The following is a 25,792-nucleotide window of genomic DNA, read 5'->3' as shown; positions in this document are numbered from 1 at the left end:
CTGGTACAAAATGCAGCAGCACAGGCAGTTATGTGTGCTTCTAGAACAGCACACTATGCCTTTGCTCCATGAGCTGCGTTGGTTGCCAGTCTGCTTTTGGGTCCAATTCAAGGGCTGGTTTTGACCTTTAAAGCCCTTCATGGCATGGGGCCAGGTTATCTGAAGGACTGCCTGTCCCTGATTACATCTGCTCATCCCATCATCTGGCAAGAGAGGCATGCTGCGATCCAGTCCCTCAGGGAACTACACTTGGTGGGCCCAGGAAAGTGGGCCTTCTCTGCCATGATGCCTGCCTTATGGAACATTCCTGCCCCCCATCCCCCCAAAGTGAGGTCAGCTCCATCCCTCCTTATTTTCTGGAAGTCCCTCAAGACCTGGCTATGTCATCAGGCCTGGGGGTCTCCGGGGACCGGTGAGATCTTGAGGTGGCTCCATTGCTGATTGAATCTCTTGTGTGGGGGGCTTTTTAAAAACTTTTAAAAAAAATATCTACATTTGACATGTTTATTGTTTTATGCTTTTTTGCTGTACACTGCCCAAGGTCACTTCTTGTGAGATGGGCGGCCATATAAATTTAATAAACAAACAAACAAATAAGTGACTTTAGGCCAGTCATTCTCTCCCAGCACAACCTATCTCACAGGGTTGTTGTGGGGACTAGGAGAGAATACTATACATGTTACCTTAAACTCCTGACTGAAAATATAGGGTATATATACCTCAAATAAGTAAATGTGGTTATGTGGTGTATTGTAATCTGAAGCTTAATTATACTGTGCTACAGACAATAGAGTCTAGGAAGAAGAGGAGGGAAGTTGTTTTTTGTTTGTTTTGTTTTCCCCTTATATTAAAGTCAATAGAAAAGACTTTTTTATAGACAGTCTTAAACAATTTAAAATTGGCTATCGATGGATGTATAGCTGTAAATTTAAAAGGTATAGTCCTCCACCATGCCATTCTTATTATACTTATGCCTTCACCCTGTTTGGGCTATTCTGCCAGAGAAATATTCCTTAAGCATATTAGAGAAGTTTCATCACTGTGTATGTCATGCCAGTAATTTATTTCAAGATTCTCCCAGGTCCTACAGCCCAGTAGCTGGCAGATTGATTGATTTATAATTTAAATTTCTAGGGCTGCCCACTTGTCAACATGCTAGATAGCTTACAAAGATTAACAACAGAAAAATAATACATTAAAACCACAAATAAAAGAGGATCGTGCTGGGGTAGAAGGGTGAACTTAGCAGCACTTGCACAGTTCATCTTCTCTAGCAGGTATAAACCTCATCCTAGCCCAGGGCCTAGGGGAAGAGCCAGGTCTTCAAGATTCTTTTGAAGAACAGATCTGGTGTATATAATATTCTAAATATGTATGTTCCTTTTAACTTAGTGCAGTGGTGGCTGTACAGACATGTTCATGTTGTTTCCTTGGTAGCAGTAGAGAAATGGTTTGCCACTGCCTTTGTTGAGAAACTTTTTCAACTTCCCAGTCTAGCATCTAGCCCTGGGTTTTCCTGGCCTCCCATTCAATTACCACCTGCTCTGGCTTAGATATATTACACAGATTAGTAAAATATAACATAAAGCAAGTATGTCATACACTTATGTTTTACTTAAAACGCTGAAAACAAATAGCTGGAAATATTCAATCATTTAGCCAATTAAATCTTATTTTGACCTTTTTAATGGATAAATACTTACATTGTAAGTGACAAAATCCAGACTATTTAACATATATTAAAATAAAGTTTAATATTCCTTATTGCATTAAATTGGACTGCTCTTCTAACTTTCAACTTCCTTTTGGCAACATTGAAAAGGTGCCTAGAAGTTATCACTGAACAACAGTTATTTACTGTATATAGTAATGTAGTCTCACCCTCTATGCTAGTTATCTTTATGTTAGTGCTTCTGTTAAAGCATGGGGCGGTGGGGGTGGAAATATTCTAAAAAGTTAGAAAAACCAACTATAGTTGCCTTGTCCAACCTATGTACTCTCCAAATGCATGTACTTCAAGTCCCACCAACATAGCCATGGCTGACAATTCTGGGAACTGAAATTCAAACTTTTGAACAGTGCTCCGGTTGGTGAAGGATGTCCTTTGGCAGGCAAACCTCATCTCAAAATAAAGTTTAAAATCCACAGTAACAATAAAAGATATTTTTAAGACTGTGTATTAATTCCCTGAAAAGTGAAAAAGCAGAACAATATTTCTCTGATAAGTTAAACATAGACATTCACAGAAAATCTTATTTCATCCAATGTGATAAATTAATCTTTCTTCAGCTCATCGTCTGGTTTTGCTGCATGGACATTTGGGCTGAGTGACTGCAGGGGATCAACAAAAGGGAATGACCGGAATATCTTCACATATCTGAAGTAGCTGAAGATGAGGAATCCCCAAAAGACAGTCACTAGGATGGTGACCCAACCAGCAACCTGCATCCAATTTGGTCTGAAAAAAATATAATTTGTATTTCTGAAAATATGTATTCAACTGATTAAGCGTAATAAAACAAGCATATAAAGCACAGAGTTCATTTATTAATATAGTCAGAGAATTAAAATATTAAAAGGAGAGGTGATAGCAATTTTACTATACATTCATAAAAGTTGTTGGGCAGTATCTAGCATTTCCAGAGAGATAGTTTAGTCTTTTGCAACAAGAACAGCTAGATTCTGCTTCACCTTTTGTCAGGTAGATCCAGAGAAGAAACAAGTAGTAATCTGAGGTTAACTGGAGATGAAATATCAAAAATATCTAATTATAAGAACTTTTCAATCAATGACAATGCCCTGAGTATTCAGCTGGCTTCAAAGTATACTGTGTTATGAATAACACCAACCAAGGTTTTCTCCCCCACTGTACCTCAAAACCTATCTTCTAACAGACAGATCTCTTTCTGGTCTGGGTCCATTGGCTTGATGCTTTTTTTAGGAGACATACAAAATTTTCATCATGTTATTAACTTGAGCCTAGTCTAAACTACACTAAGGGCACTTTTTGTATTGTGCAATATTATATCAGAAAACTAGTGACTGTACAGAGGCTGCTAGATTTTACCCAGAATATTAAAAAGAAAATTATAGCCAAGTTCTATAATAAAAGCATACAACTTGAAAAATTAAGTTGATTATTTCCCAGGCTATAATATCCAGATAAAAAAAGCCAGATTAGTGCCTTACAGACATGGCAGAATATCACTTATTACTTCCAACTCATACCATTCCAACGTAACCCCATGTCCCTTTTAAAAGCTTTGGATTACAGTCCTTTGTGTAGATACTCAGATCTAAAATACCTACTCACCACCCAAAAGGCACAACGTGAACCCTGCATATTCCCTAGTGTTAACTCTGCTGCCATACCTGGTTGGGATACTACTATAGGATTGAACAGAATCAACTATAACGTTAAACATTCCTTGGCCTATCCATCTTTCAGTATGATATAGGCAATTAACTTTCTGCACTGCCTCCTGGATTCTACATAAAGCAAGAAGTTATTCTTTGCACAAAATAATAAATGGTCATTAATCTGACATCTGAAAGGCCAATGTTAGGAAACTAATAAGAGAACAATTTAGCCTGTTTGGCCATTCTGTGCTTATCTTCAAAGGAGGACTCCAACAGGAAAATTGAATTATTATTTATCAAGAAGTTCAATTTTATCTCTTGGAGTTTGAATTTGGAATTTTTTTTTCAAAAAACCATTTAAAAAAATCACTACACTTAAATATTACACATATTGAATGAGCAATGCAGGTTGTTTCTGTTATCAAAGTGACTCTGAATGGTCAGGGGATACTACTGCTCACTTTTCATGCACTTAAGTTTAATATAAAGGTTATAGCCTATGTTTTCTTGCAGTTTATTTTTATCTGATCTTGTTTCCATTTTTTTCTTTCATTTAACTGAAAACTGAAGAATTGAATTTAGTTCCTGGGACCTGTAATATGGTGTAAAAGGAGAATTTGGGGTCAAGCTAAAAGTCCCTATCTGAAATATACTTTCCCACTGTCCGTTGTCAGAAAAAATATGTATCATAGAGGTGTTTATTATTTATTGAATCATTAGCTACTAACTCAGCTATCCTGTGTATTATATAATTTTTCAATCTTATCAAACTTAAATATAATACTAGTGATTTCTGTTTGTAAAGTGGTGTTAGTTACAACTGGAGGGGGTCATTCTTAAGAACTATATAAGCTGTTGCAACACACCTAAAAATGTGGCATTATTCATTAGTCAGTGCACCAAAAAAGTCATTTATATTGTTTATGTCTGCACACAAAGAAATCTTAATTTCCTCTCAAGTTTTCCACTGCAGTGGTGAAAAAATAACCAACAGGAAGGCCTCTATAAGCATACATGTTGGAACTGAGGTGGTAGATTCTACCATCAAAATGATATAGGTTCTAGCTCTTGAGTGTACTGAAAAGCTATTTTATATACAGCTTCCCTATATCTTTACCTGCTCAGAGACCAGAGATCAAAGCTATTTCGTTTTCTTTTTTTCCCCAAGCTGTGCATTTCACTGGTAATAAAATTAGCTAAAGCACTGGCAGTTACCTTTTAATGATACCATAGGTCTGGACAGCAAAATACGTAGACAACTTACAAAAACTACAACAAACAGAGAAAATACATTTATTAGTATTTTGATATTTTTGTCCTTGTGTTAAATTATAGTAATAAAAATGAAAATAAATGGAACTATAAAATTCCTAAAACAACATACCACCAGATGATGGTGAGTTTTAAAATAAACTTCTACATAATTATACGTAATAAATAACAACTTTTCACTGTTTTCATTTGGAAATAAAGCCTGTAGCTAGCTCTATGTTAGAAAAACAACATTTCTGATTGAGGTTGTTTGAGGAATTAATTCTTGTCAATTCTGATAATACAAATCACTTTGTATCTTACTTATCTGCTAATTCCTGTACTTCCTGGATAATTACGGCCCAATTTTCAGTTCAAATTATGTATCTAAACATATTTAAATCTTCATTTTAAGAGAAGAAATATCGCCTAACTGCATATTGAGAGAAAATACATTACTATACAAATATGTAGCTATTTCAAAACAAGTGTTTATGCAGTCTTAGTTGTTTCCTCTGCAAATTAATGCAGACATTGGGTAGAGTGGCCACACTGGTGAACATATATATATGAAGCTGATCCAGATAGAAAATAGTCACATTCTACTTATCCCTGTTCTAGTTATCAGGCCAGCAGTGACAACTAAAGCTGTAGAAGCACAGAAAAGGGCTTGAAGAATTTGGTATAATGTAGTGGCTGTTGTATGCAGTTCACATTTTCTCCCTATCCTAGCTTGGACTTTTTATATAAGGATACATTGAAAGTGAATGACATGATTTTTTACCAAATTTGGCTGCAAAATAGTCTTTGTTCAATTTGACATCTATTAACTCATTTACTCTGTTTCCATTGGCCTCATGTTAGTACATAGTAAATTATAAAACTCTGGAAAATTAAATCCTGAATTAAAAATGAATTCAAATATTCTCCAGGATGGGATGAGGTGAGGATAGGAGCAAAGACAGAAGAAATTTTTAATGACAGATGGTTCACTATCCTGTCCCCATGATAAAGAAGCATTCTTTGAATGGATATTGTTTAAGGCCTATGGAGCAAAGGATGGACAAGATGATATTACTGCATTTAACATTTGTTGTGTGTACATATAATAAGTGTATAAGTAAATGGCTTTGTAAAGATAGCCCTCATTTTCTATTTTCTTCCAACCTTCCAGCATTGGACAACCCATCTTTCTGACAAGATTTGACTTTAACAAGAAACTATCGGCTAATATCATAATTGAATAATGATTATAAGTTGTTTATAACGATTTTGGCTGAGAGGCTGAAAATAATTTTGCAAGAATTTATTCGTGAGGATCAATGTGGGTTTTTACCTAAAAACAGTTAAAGGATTATATAAGAAATGTGTTGGACATTTTGGAATACTTGAAGCAACATAATAAAAAACAAGCCACATTGATTTTCTTAGATGCAGAGAAGGCCCTTAACACTTTGAACTGGGCCTTCCTGTTTAAAGCTTTGGAAGATATGAATTTCGGAAAGAATTTTATTAAATGGGTAAGATTCATAGAAAGCAGAAATAATTGTCAGTGGAGATCTAATGGGACAAGACAGGGATGCCTGTTGTCTCTGTTTATTTTAGTTCTTGAAATATTGAATAGAAATATAAGACAATATGAGAAAATTGTGGGAGTAAAGATTAAAAAAGAAACTTAGAAGTTAAGGACATTTGCTGATGACTTGGGGTTGGTTTTGGAAAATCCACTAAAGGGAATAGAAACATTAATGGAAAAATTAAAAGAATTTGGTACACTAGAAGGTTTTAAGATTAATAATCAGAAGATGAAGATGTTAACAAAAAACATGAAAATGGGTTTTAAGATTGAGAAAAAAGTAAAATCTGGGTATCAGACAAATCTGCATGTATGTTATTTCAAAATAATTATGTTAAGACATGGAATGAAATTTAAAAAGTTATGTTAAGATGGGAGAAATTACAGTTGTCATTGTTCAGGAGAACCTCTGTGATAAAATGAATATTTTGTCTAGAATTATGTTTTTATTTCAGACAATACTGGTTTTGACAACTGATGCACTATTTAAACAGTGGCAAAAGGATACATTTAAGTTTGTATGGCAAGGGGAAAAACCATAAATTAAATATAAGGTGTTACAAGACCTGATTTGAAATTGTGTTTTGCAGCTTGCTGTTTGGTTTGGATGAAAGAGAGGATGTTGCTGAGAAATAAAAGACTTTTAATATTAGAAGAACATGATCTGAGATTTGGGTGGCATGGGTATTTGTGGTATGATAAGTCAAGGTTAATGTAGATTTTAAAAATCATTATGTTAGACGTGCCATATGGAGAATATGGAATAGATACAAATCCAGGTTGTGCTCGAAAACACCTTTCTGGCAAGAAGCATTTTATAGATAAGAAATAATGGGCAAACATAAATGGTTAACATACCATGAGAAGTATCTTGACAATTCTGTCAAGGGGAATCCAAAATACAATCAAGAGAACAACTGATGGCAGGGGGACATAGTTGTCAATGGTTTTCCTATTTACTCTCATCAGAAAGATTCAAAGTAGATGAAGCAATTTATGGTATTGAATATTCTAATACTGACTTTGAAACAGAATTGTGTACAAATGATGAACATGCGATTGCTAAAATGTATAAACTTTTATTGAAATTTGAAACAGAAGAAGAACAAGTGAAAGAATGTATGATAAAGTGGGCTAAAAATTTTGGTTATAATATATAGATGGAACAATGAGAAAATATGTGGTTGAAAGGATTGAAATTTACATTGTTATAATCTTAAAGAGAATTCTTATAAAATGATGTACCGTTGGTATATGACACCAGAAAAATTATCTAGAATGTATAAAGGTACTCCAAATCTAAGTTGGAAACGTGAACAACAAGAAGGATCATTTTATCATGCTTGGTGGACATGCAAAAAAGCTAGAACATTTTGAATTCAAATGCATGCACTGATTCAGAGGATTTGAAAGATAAATATACAACTGAAACCAGAAATTTTCCTCTTGGGATTGATGCATAAACAGTTGGAAAGAAATCATGGAACTTTGTTTTTATATATGATAACTGCAGTGAAATTGTACACACAAAGATGGAAAGATTTGGCAGTACCTACAACAGAGGAATGGTTGGCGAAGATGATAGGACTTGCTGAGATGGCCAAATTGACCTATTTGATTAGAGAAAAGACAAAATCTATGTTTACTGCTGACTGGAAACCCCTCATGGACTTTTTGCGTAAAACAAAAAACAAAAAAAATGAACTTATGATCTGTGCTTTTGATGATTAGATAGGACAGATTATAGGAAGAAGACAGTCATGATGTAACTTTAGAGAAAGAAGTAAATTTACAATTGTACTTATAACTGCTGTAAAGAATCAGAAGTAACTTCTTTGTATCTTTTTTTCTTTCCTATTTTTCTATCTTTTTTCTTTTCTTTATTTTTCTTTTTGCATGTTAGCTTTCTCTTTTATTTCTTCCTTTTTCTTTTTTCTTTCTTATTCTATGTTAGTTTGTATTAATTTTTACTCTTGTTTTTAAGATTTTCAATAAAATTATATTTTTAAAAAAAGGACAACCCATCTTTCTACTGATCAGGCATTATACTTCATCAGTACTAATAATTAAGGCATTAGGTAGAACATTTCACAGGCTAATCCTTATTTTCACAAGCCTTCCCCAGTCTGGTGTCTTCCCAGATTTAATTTTCATAATTCTCCAGTTTCAAAGAGAATTCAGATCCATCATATCTGGAGGGCCCCAAATTGGAGAAGATTAACTGATTTTTTTATACTCCCAAAGCACTTTCCTTCCTTCCTTCCTTCCTTCCTTCCTTCCTTCCTTCCTTCCTTCCTTCCTTCCTTCCATCCATCCATCCATCCATCCATATTGCCAAATTGTAAAATCTAGACAGTTCATAGACATCACAAAGTATGGTTAGACCTGGTTAAAACATAGGTAAGCCTTGTAAAATAAAATATTGCCAAATAAAATTATGCAAAGTATAAGAACAGTTGTCACAATATACCAGGAAGATTGTGTCTAAAATGCAGAAAAAATAGAGGATAGTCATGACAAAAAAAGCTCCAAAGATGGTTGAGTATGCTAGTAATCTTCTGCTAGAGTATGCTAGTAATGTTGAATGTTGCCTAAGTTTGATAATTTGTTGGATGTGGAAGAACAAGCTGAAATCAAATCCAGGCAAGACAAAGGTACATTTGAAAAATAGGGAACTAGATTGTTGGTTGAGTTAAAAGACATCAAAATTCAGGAGGATCTTAACAAGCTGGAACAATGAGTAGAAACTAACAAGTTGAATATTAACTAAGCCCAGGTTGGGAAAATCAAAGGCATGAATATGGAACAAGGAAGACCATACTGGGCAGTAACACATGCAAATACAAGAGTTTCTTGCATGTAGTATGAAAATTCTAATCTAGATACTCAATGAATGTCTTTGCTGTATCTGATATAAATATAGATAACACAAAATAATGAGTTTTGTGTAACAAACTGAAACTTAGGCCATCTGATCTCTCTGTTGAAGAAAAGGTTGTTTATCCTCTCCGTTCTGCACTTGTCAGACTACACCAAGAATCCTGTGTTCAAATCTTGGCAACACATTTTAATAAGGATATAGGCAGAGGAAAGCAAGCAAGATGCTGAAGGGCCTGGAAGGAATAACCTATAAGAAACAGTTGGAGACTCTGGGTATGTTGGAGAAGAGAAGATGACTGAAAGACAGTGTAACTTTCTTCAAGTACCTGAATGGCTGCCGTGTAGAATGGGGTTTTTCAAACAGTGTTCTGTGAGAACATGAGTGGGTTTTGCAGGGGGTGGGGGAGGCGGGGAACTTTCTCCAAAAGGAACAGAAGATTTTTTTTTACCTTAGTCCCTAAGGGAAAACTCGGTAAGTGACAGAGGACTTTTCTTCCTCAGTCTGTTGTGGAGAGGGTATTTTTCTTTGCTATTAGTGACTAAAGGGGGAAAAAAACCCTCTCCACAGAGGACTAAGGAAAAAATAAAGGGCTTAAAGCCTTGCAGAGAATTTTCCCTTAGTCCCTTGCAGAGAGCTTTTTTTCCTCCCTTAGTCACTAAGGTACAGGAAAAAGGGTAGGTGATATGGGTTTAAATTACAGCTTTTTATATTCTATTTTTGTTCTTAAAATGTTGTTAGCTGCCTTCAGTACTGCTCAGAACAGAAAATCAGGTGTGGCTCAAACAAACCAAAATGCACTTTTTTTTTAATTTTAAAAAATCATTTCAAAAATTCAGCAAAATTTCAAATCATGCTGATTTCATTTATGTTTGCCCTTATATTGTTATGATGATATTTGTAATCACTGGTTTGCAGTATTCTTGAGTGCCTGTGGCTAGAAAGGTGGTTATCAGTAAAACCTGTCTCAATAGAATAAATTTGTGAACCATCTGGAAGAGCCCCTCCATGCACTATCACTACCCATCCTCTGCCCTTCCATTGTTAGTTCCAAGTGAAACCGCAACATTTGTTGGGGAGGGGGGAACAGAGCACCATTTGAATAGCTGAGATGGAGATGGAGATACAGAAACAGAGAGAGACAGAGACAGATGTAGATATAGAGATGTTGCTATACTCTAGCCTACTGGACTACACTAATTAGTATACTAGAGTATACTATGTTCACTCTGGTACTGTTACTGGAATTAATATGAATGTGGAAGGTATAATTCACAGGGTACCTTTTTCTGCTCTAAATCAATTTTCTTCAGTATAATTACTGAATATATTCTGAAATGTTATTTCAGAATAATTACATTTAGAGTTTCTGAAAATATTTTTAAATGTTGGAAAGTAAATAAATCCCCAGATTTGAAGAAAATAAACATGAAGTTAAAAATGATAGTAACAGGCATATGCTAGTTTAATAAAAATGTAATCAATGAATGTGTTAAAAGTATGTTTTAATATAATAATACTTGATAAATATTCTCTACCTCAAGTTGATAAAACAGTGTCAATACGAAAGCTAAAAGGAGTAATAGGATTACCTGAACTTCACAAGGACTGATAAAACTGGGTTTGTCCAATACATGGCAAGCTTGATTAGGAGGGCTTTAAATTAAATTCTTTGTAAGGAAATGAAAACTCTGAAATAAGAACTTCAGATAAAAACCTGTACACTGTAATCACAGGGAGTGTTGCTGAAATGGAGCCACTTAAACCACTCCAAGAAAAATGCAAAGAACTCTGGCTCATAGTTCAGGACTTTGTTATCTATATATTAATGTTCAGACTATGGGAAATAAACAAGATGAGCTTGATAGAAAGGCAAATATGATTCCGTAGGTATAATAGAGACTCCTCATGACTGGAATATATCAGCTGAACGATGCCGCTTGTTTAAAAGAAATAAAAGCAATAGGGAGTTGTACTGTATATTAAAAATCCATTGCTGATCAGAAATTCAAATGAATGAGCTTGGTAATGTTATAGAGAGCATTTGAATTGGAGTAAATGGAGAAACAAATAAAAGCAATGTTGGTGGTGGTGTCTTACTATTGTCCTCCCTATCAAGGAGAAGATATCAAAAACAAGTTTCAGATGCTTAAAAAAACATGAAGTTACAGTGATGGGAGACTGAATTACCCCAACATCTATTGGGAGACAAACTCTGCCGAACATGAGCTTTCCGGAAAGTTCCTGACTTTCTTGCTGACACCTTTTCTCTTCAGAGGGTAGAGAAAAACACAAGAGGATCAGCTATCCTTGATTTCTATTAATCACAGGGAATACCTAGTAAGAAGGTAGCAGAGATGTCCACAAGATTGAGGGCTTTCATAAAAATTACAAAAGCACTGTTGTGCAGTCATGCCACAAGCTCCACCCCTTTGGTACATGTTGGTGATGTCATGACATACCTGCAAAAAGGACAGAGCTTGTGTCACAGTGGCTCAGTGCTATTTTCATTGTTATTCCCTTAACCACTGCCCTCAAGCACATTGGGATGCTGAATTCTTGATTTTAGAGAAACTAAAACTGAACATAAGTGAGCACATATATTGAGCTTCAAAAAAAGTGCATTTTAATATAGTCAAGCAATGGTAAGTAGAATACCAAGGCAAGAGACACTAACAGGAAGGAGTTCAAGATGAGTGAGAGTTCCTAAAGAAGGAGATATTAAAAGCATAATTGCAAGTAGTTCCAATAATGTAAAAAAATGGAGGACAACAAAAGAAACTTATGTGGCTATGCAAAACATTTAATGGAAGATCTGAAAACAAAAAAGGCAACATGCAGGAAGTGAAAAGAGTGCCAGGTCACAAAGGAAGAGGTACAGATAGGCTGCCTGGACCTGAAAAACTGGTGTCAGAAAAGTGACATCTTATATTGTGCTGATTCTAAGAATATCAACGTGCTTCTGTAGATATGTTCAAAATAAAAGGAAAAGAAAAAATAAATATAATTAGCATCTCAGTGAAGATAATAAAATGCTAACAGATATTTAAAAAATGGTTAAGCTTCCTACAACAAAAAATGGATGTATTCCATAGGTAATTATAAAGAGCAGGATGAGGAGTGGGAATAAAGCTTGATAGACACATAGTTAGAGAATAGCTTTTTACTTTGAATGAGTTTACATCTCCAGGAGCAGATGAAGACAGATTTGGTGTAATTTGAGAAAAGATGGGAAAAGCACAAGGAAAACGGATTAACATTTGATGACAACATATAGATACCCTGTAAAAAGTGAATTAATAAAATAGAATAATTCCATACTAAGCATTATGGAAGCATTCTGTGTAATATGCGTAATTATAGCCTTCCTTTGAGGATACAAAGTAATGAACAATATCTATCAGATTCAAATCAAATTTAAAAAATTAACCTGAAATTTGGATCCAGTATTGTCAGCTTGAACATATAAATACCGGTATGTTGAGGCCAATTTATAAAGTTCAAACCAGAACTATTTAAGATCTCATATGGTTTATCCAGTTTGCTTAGGTTTCCTCTTCTTTCTATAAAACAGGACTTGTAATTCTGAAAAGAAAGATGGATATGTTCATTTATTTAATAAAAAACATAACTTCATACTCCTAAGTATTTAGATTGTGTCCATACTACTTCATGATACAAATAAGCGCATACACTGCATAGGAAATAAATATTCAGAACTAGTTATTTAATTATAAGTGTCTTAAGAGAATCCACAAGACTCCTCCCCATAATTCCCTTGAATTTTTACCAAAGGCATTATTTAAGAAAGGCATCATAAGGTTAGGTTGGGTGTTTTTGGCCCTGTGTAATTTAAGCACTAGAGGGTTGGGAATAGGTCTTCAATTTAAATGTTACCTGAAGGTGACTATTTAAACCTGGGCTGGAAGTAGACCAATACAGCATAAATTTAGAACTGATCTAAATTCTAAGCTGAAATGAATTTTTAACCTATGGTCCTGACTGAATCTTTGTCCTCTTTTAGGCTACATTAGCTTAACCAGATCAGAGACCAAGATGAATAAATCAAGCCCCCTACTCAGATATAAACCTCCAAAAGAAATGAATTTATTTCGTTAAAAAGGATTTAAAGTGAAGAGAATATAAAATTTATTTCATTTTCAGGAACATGTGCTGCCAGAAATCTTCAGGCTCTATTGGGGCATAGGTTGGAGTTTGATGTTGATATTTAATTCTTTCAAAAAATTATATGCTAAAGATAGGTGGTAAAATGCTTTATTGAAAGTATGTGCAAAAGCCAGATTACAGGTAGTCTCCAGGTTAAGAATGCCTGGGTTACAGACGACCCATAGTTAAGAACAGAGCCTATTATAGAAATATTTGAGTTAAATACACAATGATTCAAGTTAAATACACAATATAGCATTATACAATAATACTGTTCCGGCTTACATAAAAATTCAATTTAAGGACAGACCTTGGGAATGGAACTCATTCTTAAACTGGGGACTACTTGTAGTTACTTTAGATCAATTAATATGTAATGTTTATTTTAAGAATTTTTCTCAGCTTCAAATTCAATTTGGCCTTCCTAGTTCACAACAGTGACAATATTTTTGACTTAAACAAGCTTTAATGGCTCAATATGGGCCAGTTGGCTTGATCACTTCAAAGGTACCCAAAATGTTTTCTTATTTGTTGGAATCCATGACTGCATTTAAAGCTATAATGTATCTTTGTCAAAAATTAAAGAACATTTTTAAAGTGGATACCACTGGGATTTATGGATTAAAAAATTGGAATATCTTATAATGCTAAATTAATGGTCAAAAATCCTTATGAATGTTAAATTGGTATCAATGGATTTGAGATTAAAATTGATTTATCAAAAAAAAAAAAAAGCTGTACTTTGAGTCTTTCGAGCTCCCCAAAGAATGCACTTGAAAGGATGGACATCAGATTTCCTTTGCTGGAAATTGAGGGTTCTCAGATCTATATGATATGATCCTATAAATTACTTGTTTCTTTTTCGAATAACATTTTAACGTATACAAGGGGGGACCCAAAAACCCCCAGAATTTATTTATAAAAAAATGTGTATTTATTTTTATATGTTCAAACTTCAGTCACCTTCAAAGTACTCTCTGTTTGATGCAATACACCTATTGACACGTTTTTTCCACTGCTCAAAACAGGTTTTGAACTTGTCAGTTTTGATGCCGTTTAGTGCTTCTGCCATTTTTTGTTTCACCTCCTTCACACTGGCAAAACGTTTCCCTTTGAGGACTTTTTTCATCCGGGGAAACAAGAACAAGTTGCACAAGGCAATATCGGGTGAATAAGGAAGGTGGGGCACAAGGGTCATACCATTTTTGGTCAAAAACTGCTGAACACTCAGTGCGGTGTGTGCAGGTGCGTGGTCATGGTGGAAGAACCAGGCACCTGTTTGCCACAACTCAGGACGTTTCTTCCGCAAATCATGACGCAACCTTCTCAAAACTTCCAGAAAAAAACTTTGGTCGACCCTTTCACCCAGAGGAACAAATTCCGAGGGCACAATCCCTCTCACGTCAAAGAAACAGATGATCATTGTTTTCTAGTTTGACTTCACTTGTGCCTTTTTGGGTTGTGGGGATGTGGCAGTTTTCCATTGGCTGGATTGCTGTTTCGTTTTGGGGTCATAGCATAGCACCAAGATTCATCTCCGGTTATGACTTTTGAAAAAAAATCAGGGTCAGCCTCCAACTGTTCCTTCAAAGCACGGCATGCAGTCAAGCGATTGTCTCTTTGTTCAGGCATGAGCAAGCGAGGCACAAATCACTCATCATGAAATAGGCAACCATGTTGAAAGAGTCTCTAAAAAAAAAACTCACTGAAGCTGAACGCAGCCTCTCACAACAACCCAGCTGGTACACTGATACAGATGGGTTCCTAGAACACTCACCTAGCGGGCCTGCCCTCCAGAAGATAATTCCGGTTTTTCTGGGGCCCTCCCTCGTATAAGTAGATTTTTTGGGAAATCCCTAAATGTTAAGGATGTTATCTGGAATTATGTCCCCAAAATTTAGAAACTGACTATATTTGAGGAACTATGGTTGCATCAGATATGGAGTGTGGGAGGGGGGTGTTGACAAGAGTTACTTTGCAAAATTGGAAAAATGATATTATTTCAGATATTAAGTACTGGCTTTTGGAAATTGAAATTTATCTGTTACCAAAAAGGCTATATTTTTCACTAAGCAGAAAATGAAACAATATGTGTTCCTTTGATATGGACTATATGATATATTATAAAAATAGAGTAGTATTAACAGGATTTTTTTTCTAGTCTTACCATCTATGGATTACCAGAGAATGGCTGATAAGCCATGTTAATAAATAGAACTCCACAATTTTTCATTGCTATGAATGTTTCAGTTCATTCCAGCCATAACATCCTGGATGATGTAATTGCAATACAAATAGCCTTGGAAAGGCATATCCATTGTACTTTACTGCATGTGATCAAGTCTTCATATGAGAGTTCTGATTTTATGAAGAATCATTCCTACATCATCAAAGTTAAAATATCTAAACAGCAGAAACAAATTGCTACTATTCTCCATTTTCCAAATACAAATATTGGTAGTGTTTTATCTACCAAATCTTAAAACGTACAAACATGAGAGGCTGCATTCATTGCTGCACTCATATATTGTGTAGACTTTTTCTCCATTTTACTATATGGGTAGAATAGTTCATAAGTTAAATACACTGTAATTCCATAAACATAAATACACTTACTGTGTTTTACTTGGAAATTATTTTTATTTATAGATAATTTTGACTTGCAATTTATTTATGGAAACTATGTTAGTGCCAACATTTTTTTCTCAAAAAGATTGGTCATAAGCTCCAATTGGATTCCAGATGTATTGAGTAATTATTATGTTGGCAAGTTGTAAGCAAGTTGGTACATACTAGAAGTTTTGATGGCAAAACCCAGTTAATCCATCATTGTGATATTTCTTTCTAAGATCATATATATGTATGTGTGAGTACATATACTGTATAATGCATCACCTCTTCTAAAGAAGCCAACACCTGACAAGCCATTTTAACTGACCTATTAGAACTTCTGAAAAACTATGGTCTCAGCATCCTAAACCAACTACAATCCCAAATCCACATTACTATCCTACGATAAATAGAAAATCACATCCACATTCCCACCCTACAGTAAATCCTTTCTGGTGTTGTAGAGCCACTTCCCAAGGAACATGCACTTCCCCCATACTCTCCCCTCAGGGGGACCTCTCCTTCATCCCTGCCTCTCACTCAGGAAGTGAATCACTGCAACTGTCCTAACTGCTCTAAAAGCATAAAACAGCAGACAGATATGAATTGACAACCAAACCTCTTCCAATAGGAGTTAAACTCCTTTTGTTTTGTGCCTTGTTTGACCTAGAGCATTGCCAAAGTTTGCAGTGATTGGGAAACACTAGCAACTTATTTCCTGTCCTTCACCCTCTGTCTGTCATCCATTGTGAATTGGACCTGGTCAGCCTTAGTTTGGCTTCTCAATTTCTTCTCTTTTGAATCCATTTCTATTTCCCCTTCATTCTTCCTACAGTCCAAGAAGATTTCCACTTCAACTCAGTTCCAGATTGCCATTTTTCCTCTTGTTCTTCCATAGCCTCAAAAACATTCCAATCTTTACCAACCATTCACCTTTCCAACCAAACTGTGACAAACTTCTGAATTAATATTAGAGTTTTCCAACATCTTTTGACAGCTGACTCTAATCCATTCAGATACATTCTTTCCTCTTTCTGCTCTCTGCCATTACTTCCAAAAGCCTCCAAGGGTAGTCCAGAGCCAGGCTGCTGAACTCACAGCATCCATTACTGTTGCAGTCCCAAAGGGAGCTCCAAGCTACAGCTGCTACTCCACTAGTACCAGGCCATTCTAATTTGGCTCTCTGGTGACCCAGAACTCCAAGCCACCACTTGCAAGAACCTTGATGCCTACAACAGTCCAGGTGCTCTTAACTGCTCTAGCTGCCCCAAGTCACTTCAATTTGCCATCCAGAAGACCTGGGAAGTCCACAGTATTTCATCAGCCACCTTTGTCATACTGCAGTGCTTAATGCCACCACCTCTATGAGCCATGGTGAACTTCAGGAAGCTCCATCTGCTACATCTAAGGGCTGTGTTGAGACTTGCTGCTACTTTCACTACAAATATCAGCAAGCCCTTCCAGCTCCACACCACAACTCTAAGTTCAAAACACCCTCAAAACAAATATCAAACAGCCAACTCAAAAGCAAAAATAAAAACAATGAATAAGTGAAGTAACAAAATAATAGAATAATAACACCACAAAATGAAAACCCCCAGTGGTTTCCCACATGGATGATGAGTCACTTGGGCACTATCTTGAAAAACAGCTATAGTAACAAAAACAATTTCAGAGATCAATAATTAAATTAGAAGTAACCTATAAGAGTTACATGTTTGTTTTATTTTAAATAAATATTAATAGTTAAATATTAGATATATATTTGAAGTTGACTGATTTTACTTATATGGTGTTCCTTACATGAGGTCCCCATACTTCATCTATATTCTCAACTGTCGTGATTGTTTTATTGTATAATTCAATCATCGAATTCCAACTCTGTGCAGTATATAAACAATGGACCTGTTAAAAACATAAGCCAACAAAAATCAACCAAGAAAAAAATTCTCAGAATGGATAAACTCTATGGGGTTCCACAATTTTATCTAGTAACCATATATGTTTAGAATATTACTCTATTCTCTAAGTGTTATTTGATTTCTATTACAAGTAGTCCTCACTTAACAACCATTTGTTCAGTGATCATTTGAAGTTACAACAGTGCTGAAAAAATGTGACCGGTCCTCAAACTGACGACTGTCGCAATGCCCCTGCAGTCATGTGATTATAATTTGGGTGGTTGGCAACTGTTGCACATTTATGACAGTCGCAGTATCCCGTGGTCACATGGTAGTGGTGTATTATGACTGTGTGGGGCTCTGCCCCACCACACCCAGCAGATCTGTCTCCCTGTCCTCCTCAGCGCAATCATGTTCTTCCTCCCCTCTGCTGGGCTCATTGATGCCAGCCAGTCATACCCCATAGTGCAGGGTTTCAGCCATCACTGGGGCTTGTGGCCTGTAGGCCACCACAAAAAGAAAAAGTTCCTAAATGTCCAGATTTATTCCTGGCAGAAGTCCCTTTATTTAAAAAATGATTTCATATCAAAATACCCAAAATCCATTCGACAAACAAGCAACCTTTAATGATAAACACACAATGAAGAAAGAACAATAGTTGGGAAAACTGGTTACGAAGTATTTAAACAGCTCAAAACAAACTAAAACTACTGGCTCATGTTTCTGTATCTAATAAGCTATTGTTGACTGAGAAATGAATTGTTTCAAAAGGCAGAAGAAACAGCTCCGCTCAATTTTCACACCCTAGCACCTTCTCAATCCTAGGGAAGATAGCTGTCAGCACTTCAAGGAGGCCAGGTTAAGAAATAGACACTAAAGGGATACCAGGAATTCCAGTTTATTACTGTAGGGTATAATGACAGAACTTTGGAAGCCTGTCCAAGTTTCTCTCTATTCCATCTTATAATAAACAAACCAAGAGAGGATTATTTTGAGTTTCTTTCTCACACCTGCTTCAATGTCTGGACTGGGTAATCTTTTTTGCAAATCCTTCCTTAACTGTTTTTTCCCACCTTCTCCAGAGTCATCTCTAAATTCCTTTGCTATAGCACAGAAGAAGGCAAAGTCCAAGCAGACTCTTTGCTTTTCCATTCATTTTTTTCCTAAGACAATCAGGTGACTGGAGCTTTAGATATGGGACAAGTGTTAGTATTTTCTCTGCCTTTCTCTCTAAGAAAACTGATTCAAATACCTTATTTCAATACATTAGTCATGTTATACACAATATACAAAAATCATAAATCAATTACCTGTTCCATAGTTGCATTGTAGGCAAAGTCAGTCCTCCCATTCATCTCCCACAATATATAGTTTGTCTCAACTAGTGTCAGAGCTTTTTCATCCTTATATCTGAACACAAGAGAAGCACAGTACAGTATCTTCTCTAAAAGTGTAACGCCATAGTAAGGATCCAGGTGTGTTTTATCATTTGCTAAATTGTCTCTATTGCCCTTCCAATACGTCTTCCAAGTTTGGTAGCACTTGTCCTTCATCAAATGAAACTGAAACAGTTTTGCACAGAGCAGAGAGGATAAAAGAAGAGAGCCTTCCACCCTTTTCAAAGGCATTTCTGGGGTGAGGATCAAAAATGTCAAGATGGTAGCTGTGACTATGTGACTGGAATTCTGTCCCTTTGTGATACATGTAAAAAGGTGTGGGTCCACAATGGCACAGTTGTGACCATCATCTTGATGTTTTTGACCCTCCCACCCCAAACTCTTGTCATGAAGAGCTGGGGAAAGTGTCTATAATACATACTTTCTAATGCATCTTTTTCTCATTCTCCACAATGTTTTAGTTTTACTTACAACTGAACAACAGGACGAAAGTCCACTGTATAATGGATCTGTAACGGGCAGCCATATTTTCCTATATCATATGTTACTTCCTATGGGAAAAACAATTTAGTATGGCTAAAAAAAAAAAAACAAGTTGCATCAACAGCTCACTAAAATAAAATGGTTAATTCTTACCAAGTTTCTTTTATGGCTTTTGTTCCTGAGATACATCCTAATGTGAGAGAAAGAGGTTCTGAACTGTAATTGGAGTTTGCAAAGATGGGTTATCTGTAGTTGTGGATACTTATAATATGTGGCTTCATGCCATTCTCTGGAAAATATTCCAATATAGACTTCCCATTCAATATTTTCCATGCCACCTGCACTAGATAAAAGACTCAGCCATTTGCCACTTCATAAGAAGTATAGGGTCCCTGAGTTTTTGATGGGTGTGGCCAATCCTAACACAGTATTTACTGTATCAATCAAGGCATACCACACACTAAAACCAATCAGTTAATGAATACAGATGCATATAAATAAAGAAAATAAATCCCTAGGTAAACCACCTTTGTCCTTTCCTGCCACCACACTGGCTTCCTGGGCTGCTTACCCTTTTTTCTGGATCAATGCCCATGCTTCAAAGCAAAGCTCTGAGCTGTAGCTACCCACCATTCTTGTTTTCAAAAGTATGTCATTTAGGACTACCTAAGGCTCAGAGGCATTCTTGGAAATAAAAGATGGCAGAGCAGGCTGACGCTTTGCTTTGGAATGCTAGTCTAGCCCTACTAATTTAATTAAGACATGTATTTATGTTGATCCTTCTACTGCATCTATGCATCACTCAGGATAGATAACAACAAAGTATAAAATGAACTGATTTCAGTGAAAACCAAAAACAAGCCTAAAAACTATTACAACAACAATAAATATTGAATACATTAAAAAAAGGAGTAGCAGGGAGTCTTCTAGACTGAAGGAAGATGTTAGGAACAGTGGTGCCATGAACATTGCATTGGGATTTCCAGCTCTAGCATCTGGTGTTTAGGAAAAGGCTAAATTAGAAAATTGTTCCAAAAAAGTGGAGCCAAACCCACTAACATAACCAAAGCAAATTACACCAACAGTCTGATATGTATGAGAATGAATGCAGGGGATGGTTGTGAGACAACTAATCATGATTACTACTACCAATAATTTGAGATATTTCCAGAATACGTGCCAATGAAATGTCTGTCATTATTATTTGAACTTAGCAAAACTATATCCCAAATATACAGCTGTGGCGCCTCTATTATATTTCAACAAACATTATTCCAGACAGATTTTCTTATTTTTTTTATACCTGGTGACTACATAGGCAAGCCCATGTAGTTTTCCTGGCCCATTTTCAGAAACAATTGGCACTGCCTTCTTCCTAGGGCTGAGAAAGAGTTACTGGCCCAGGGTTAGCTTCTGTACCTAAGGCAGGGCTAGAACTCAGGTTTCCCCACTCCTAGTCCAGCATATTAACCACTAGACCAAACTGGCAGTCATCTGTATCTTTATCTGTCTCTGTATTTATCTATATACACACAGACAGACATACATATACAGTACATGTACATATACATATGCATAAACACACACACACAATAAAACTTAAATATTCAATTTTTAATTTGTTATAGGACTTATCAGCAGTACATGCTTCTAAAAAGTAACCCCACCAGACATTTTACAGGAAATTAAAAATGCATATACTGTAAGTTCTATTCCTCTCTCCTCATCTTTATTTATTTATTTTGGGGCTTCTTGAAAAGAATAGTACACAAGTATTATACATTTAATATAGCTTCAGTGGCATTAAATGCCATCAATTCTGTACCTTCAAGACTATAAAAAAACTTCCTATGAGATATTGCAAATTCATCATGATTCTGGCTTTGACAAAGAATTGTATTAATTGTATATCTACAGTCATGATCTACATCTGTGAAAAAGAAAGTACACCCTCTTTGAGTTCTATGGTTTTATGTATCAGGACATAATAAAAATCATCTGGTCCTTAGAAGTTCTCAAAAGTAGGTAAATACAACCTCAGATGAACAGCAACACATGACATATTACACCATGTCATCATTTATTTTACAAAGAGCAAGCCAAAATGGAGAAGCCATGTGTGAAAAACTAAGTATACCTTATGATTCAATAGCTTGTAGAACCACCTTTAGCAGGAATAACTTGAAGCAATCATTTTCTGTATGACTTTATCAGACTCTCACATCGTTCTGGAAGAATTTTGGCCCACTTTTCTTTACAACATTGCTTCAGTTCATTGAGGTTTGTGGGCAGTTGTTTATGCACAGCTCTCTTGAGGTCCTGCCACAGCATTTCAATTGGATTGAGGTCTGGACTTCGACTGGGCCATTGCTGTCAGGTTCGGTCAGCACGGGGCTTCGGGGAAGCTCGCTCAGCATGGGGCTTCGGGGAAGCTCGCAGCCAGACCACGCAAACTCCACCGGCGGCAGCTAGCGAGGGAAAGAGGAACTGAAAGCGCCGCTAATTAATGGGCCACCTGCGCCCAGCCAAACAGGAAAACCGCAGCGGAAGTTTTAACTATACACTGATAACGGCACGAGCCAACAATGAACGGGGCCGCAGGCAGCGAAACAAGATCACCGCGCAACACAGAACCCTCGGGCTTGCACGTAACGGGGGGGGGGACCAACCCAAGCCGGAGGGGGACTGCCAATCAAGGACAATGGACCCTGACCGAACCTGCCATCATGGACAATCAAGAGGGATTATTGGGGGGCCGATAATCCGCAGCGGTAACGCGATCGCGGGGCGGAAAAAAGCGCGGGAAGGGGGGAATATAACGAGTGATGCAATTGTACCAAGCCAGTCCTGGCTTTGCTTGTGACTGCTACGTTACGCATGAGTAAACCTCTTTTGTGAACCACACGTGTCACGGGAGTTTCTCTGTCGAACGGGGCAACCCTTACAATTGCAACACTTTGATTCTTTTCTTTTTCAGCCATTCTGTTGTAGATTTGCTGGTGTGCTTGGGATCATTGTCCTGTTGCATGACCCAATGTCAGCCAAGCTTTAGCTGTTGGACAGATGGTCTCACATTTGACTCTAGAATACTTTGGTATATAGAGGAGTTCGTGGTCGACTCAATGACTACAAGGTGCCCAGGTCCTGTGGCTGCAAAACAAGCCCAAATCATCACCCCTCCACCACCGTGCTTGACGGTTGGTATGAGATGTTTGTGCTGATATGCTGTGTTTGGTTTTTGCCAAACGTGGCGCTGTGCATTATGGCCAAACATCTCCACTTTGGTCTCGTCTGTCCAAAGGACAGTGTTCCAGAAGTCTTGTGATTTGTTCAGATGCAGCTTTGCAAACCTAAGCTGTGCTGCCATGTTCTTTTTAGAGAGAAGAGGCTTTCTCCTGGCAACCCTTCCAAACAAACCATACTTGTTCAGTTTTTTTCTAATTGTACCATCATGAACTTGAACACTGAACATGTTAACTGAGGCCTGTAGAGTCTGAGATGTAACTCTTGGATTTTTTGCAATTGCTCTGAGCATTGCACGGTCTGACTTTGGGGTGAATTTGCTGGGATGTCCACTCCTGGGAAGATTGGCAACTGTCTTGAATGTTTTCCACTTGTGAATAATCTTCCTCACTGTAGAATGATCGATTTTAAATTGTTTGGAAATGGCCTTATAACCCTTCCCAGATTGATGGGCAGCAACAATGGCTTCTCTAAGATCATTGCTGATGTCTTTACTCTTTGGCATTGTGTTAACACACACCTCAATGCTCAAGACCAGCAAACTCCTAAAACTTCGGCTTTTATAGAGGGAGTCACGCTTGCTGATGATCAATTGATCAAGGGCATTTGATTAGCAGCACCTGGCTGCTACTTAGCCTCTTCATACCTATAGAAGCAGTAAGGGTATACTTAGTTTTTCACACATGGCTCCTCCATTTTGGCTTATTTTTGTAAAATAAATGATGACCTGGTGTAATATGTCATGTATTGTTGATCATCTGAGGTTGTATTTACCTACTTTTGAGAACTGATAAGGACCAGATGATTTTTATTATGTCCTGATACGTAAAACCATAGAACTCAAAGAGGATGTACTTTCTTTTTCACATGACTGTAAATTGAATAAATAAATAAATATTCATAACTTTAGATTCTTTTTCTTTCCATATATGAAAGTATTTTTTTTCCAAATCTGCCAGATTTTAAACTGAAGATGGGATACACACAAGAATTGTAAATAAATGCAAAAGGTTTTATTTCTTATGGTTATGAATTCTTCCAAAAAGGACAGTTTCAACAGTTGCTGATGTATTCCCCAGTAAGTTGAAAAAACATCCCAGAAGAAAACACTAGCAAAACCACTGCCATATCTCTGCCAAGGAAGCCTCATGCACGCTGCTCCCAAGAGTTTTTCCACTTAAGGACACTCTGGCCTTTTCTGAGACTAGTCTACAACCCAGGGCATCCACAGGGTGTGGTCAAAACATTCAAGATAGTAGCCATGACAGTACGATCAGAACCCTACCTGTTTTTTATGCGCAGTGGACACTGCACATAAAAGCATGCAGAGCTCTGATCATCATGGCTGTACCTGGTGACACCCATGCCACAACCTCTCATACAGGTAGCCACTTAGCACTCACCCAACAACACACACTGAGCTGAGGAGCACTCTATAAACTGGTAGTGTCGCTACTTTGTTTGTGAGGACATTATGATATGTAGAGAAGCCTTCATGGTCCATTGCTATACTCTATATTCCCAGAATCAGATGCAGTTTTAATTATTTAAAATGTTTAACCTGTCTGTAATTCTTGTACACATTTTCTTACCAAGGTATAGTGAAGGTAAAATTCTCACAGTATAAAGGTTTCCTATGACAAAATAGAGAAAAACGCTTTATATAAAAATATTTTAAAAAGTAGGATTGCCTGAACATGACTTTTAACTTTTTGTCTCAATGGCCCCAAATCACATTTTGAGTCTACAGTAGCTGGTTAAAACTATAAAAGTATATTTACAAATACAAATTCTTAAAAGTAGTGAGATATATACAATAAAAATACCTAATAAAATATTTTACACAATTTCCAACAAATGTAAACTTTTCTAAAACTTAAGGGGCTTACAGTATAGTGAAAGGCCATGAGAAGGGCAGCAGGGTAGATTTTCCTTGAAAACATTCTTTTTTTTCTTCATATATAATTTTAATTAAAGAAGTTTTCAATAGAATAAAAGCAATACAAATTTTGAATTGAAGACAAGAAGAATAGAGAAAAGTAATAAAAATGTGAAAAAAAAATAGAAAAGAAAGAAAAAGAAAAGAAAAAGTAATAAAGAAGTGGCTTCTAATCTTAACAGCAGTTATAAATACATTTATATTTTACCCTCTCTTTCTAAGGTTACATCATAATTTCCTTCTTTCCATAATGCACCCTTTCTAATCATCACATCCATAAATCACAATTTTTTCTTTTTTCAGCAAAAAGTCCATGAGGGATCCTAAATTCTCAAGATTTAGCACAGCTACTGAAAAGCCTTCTTCCTAATATCCCAACTACAACATGTAAAAGATCATGTGAAATTATAAAAGGTTTCTCTTGATGATCTTAATGAGATCCAGCCTGCATGGAAAAAGGTAGGGATCTGAAAGAACAGCCACAATTCATCACTTTTTTTTTTAAATAAAATTTATAGACCAGGCTAAGAGGATTCTAAGTGGTATATATAAGAGGCAATAATAACATAGTACCAATGCAAATACCATAAAATACAGAGTAAGTAAAACTTGAGTAATAAAATTGAAGGCAAAAGGAGAAGAGGACGGCAGAGGATGAGATGGTTAGATAGCATCACTGAAGCAATGAGCATGAAACTGAGCAAACTCAGGGAGGCAGTGAAGGACAGGAAGGCCTGGCGTGATATGGTTCATGGGGTCACGAAGAGTCGGACATGACTTAACGACTGAACAACAAAGTAAAACCATTGTATTATCCACAGAAATTGAACTGCTTGCCCACTGGCACCAATAAAAGCATAAGTAATCAATCTCCAAAGGCTTTCTGGTATAGTCACAGAGATATTGTACCCAGGCCCTGAGCCATGTAGGACTTTATAGATGATCAACAGCACCTTCAATTGCACTCTGGAACACACCAGTAGCCAA

At 36.4% G+C, this 25,792-nt stretch overlaps 1 protein-coding gene across 1 annotated transcript in view; it reads right to left on the bottom strand.

The window, feature by feature from the left end:
- Positions 1–2,274: 2,274 nt before the first annotated feature.
- The window catches only part of CATSPERE (catsper channel auxiliary subunit epsilon), an 84,600-nt gene continuing 61,082 nt past the window's right edge, over positions 2,275–25,792 (bottom strand). Inside the window, exons 16-20 of the mRNA XM_088131481.1 lie at positions 19,054–19,521; positions 17,646–17,747; positions 12,496–12,650; positions 4,576–4,629; positions 2,275–2,458 (exon numbers count right to left, since the gene is read on the bottom strand). Of these exons, the coding sequence (XP_087987607.1) occupies positions 2,275–2,458; positions 4,576–4,629; positions 12,496–12,650; positions 17,646–17,747; positions 19,054–19,521 (963 nt within the window). The remainder of the gene's footprint in view (positions 2,459–4,575; positions 4,630–12,495; positions 12,651–17,645; positions 17,748–19,053; positions 19,522–25,792) is intronic.

The sequence above is a fragment of the Python bivittatus genome, unplaced genomic scaffold (assembly GCF_059951505.1).
Source record: "Python bivittatus isolate LINGU-HERP-01145 unplaced genomic scaffold, Pbiv_v1 ctg000020_np1212, whole genome shotgun sequence".
Classification (NCBI taxonomy): Eukaryota; Metazoa; Chordata; class Lepidosauria; order Squamata; family Pythonidae; genus Python; species Python bivittatus.
This window is presented reverse-complemented; position numbering and strand designations above follow the sequence as displayed.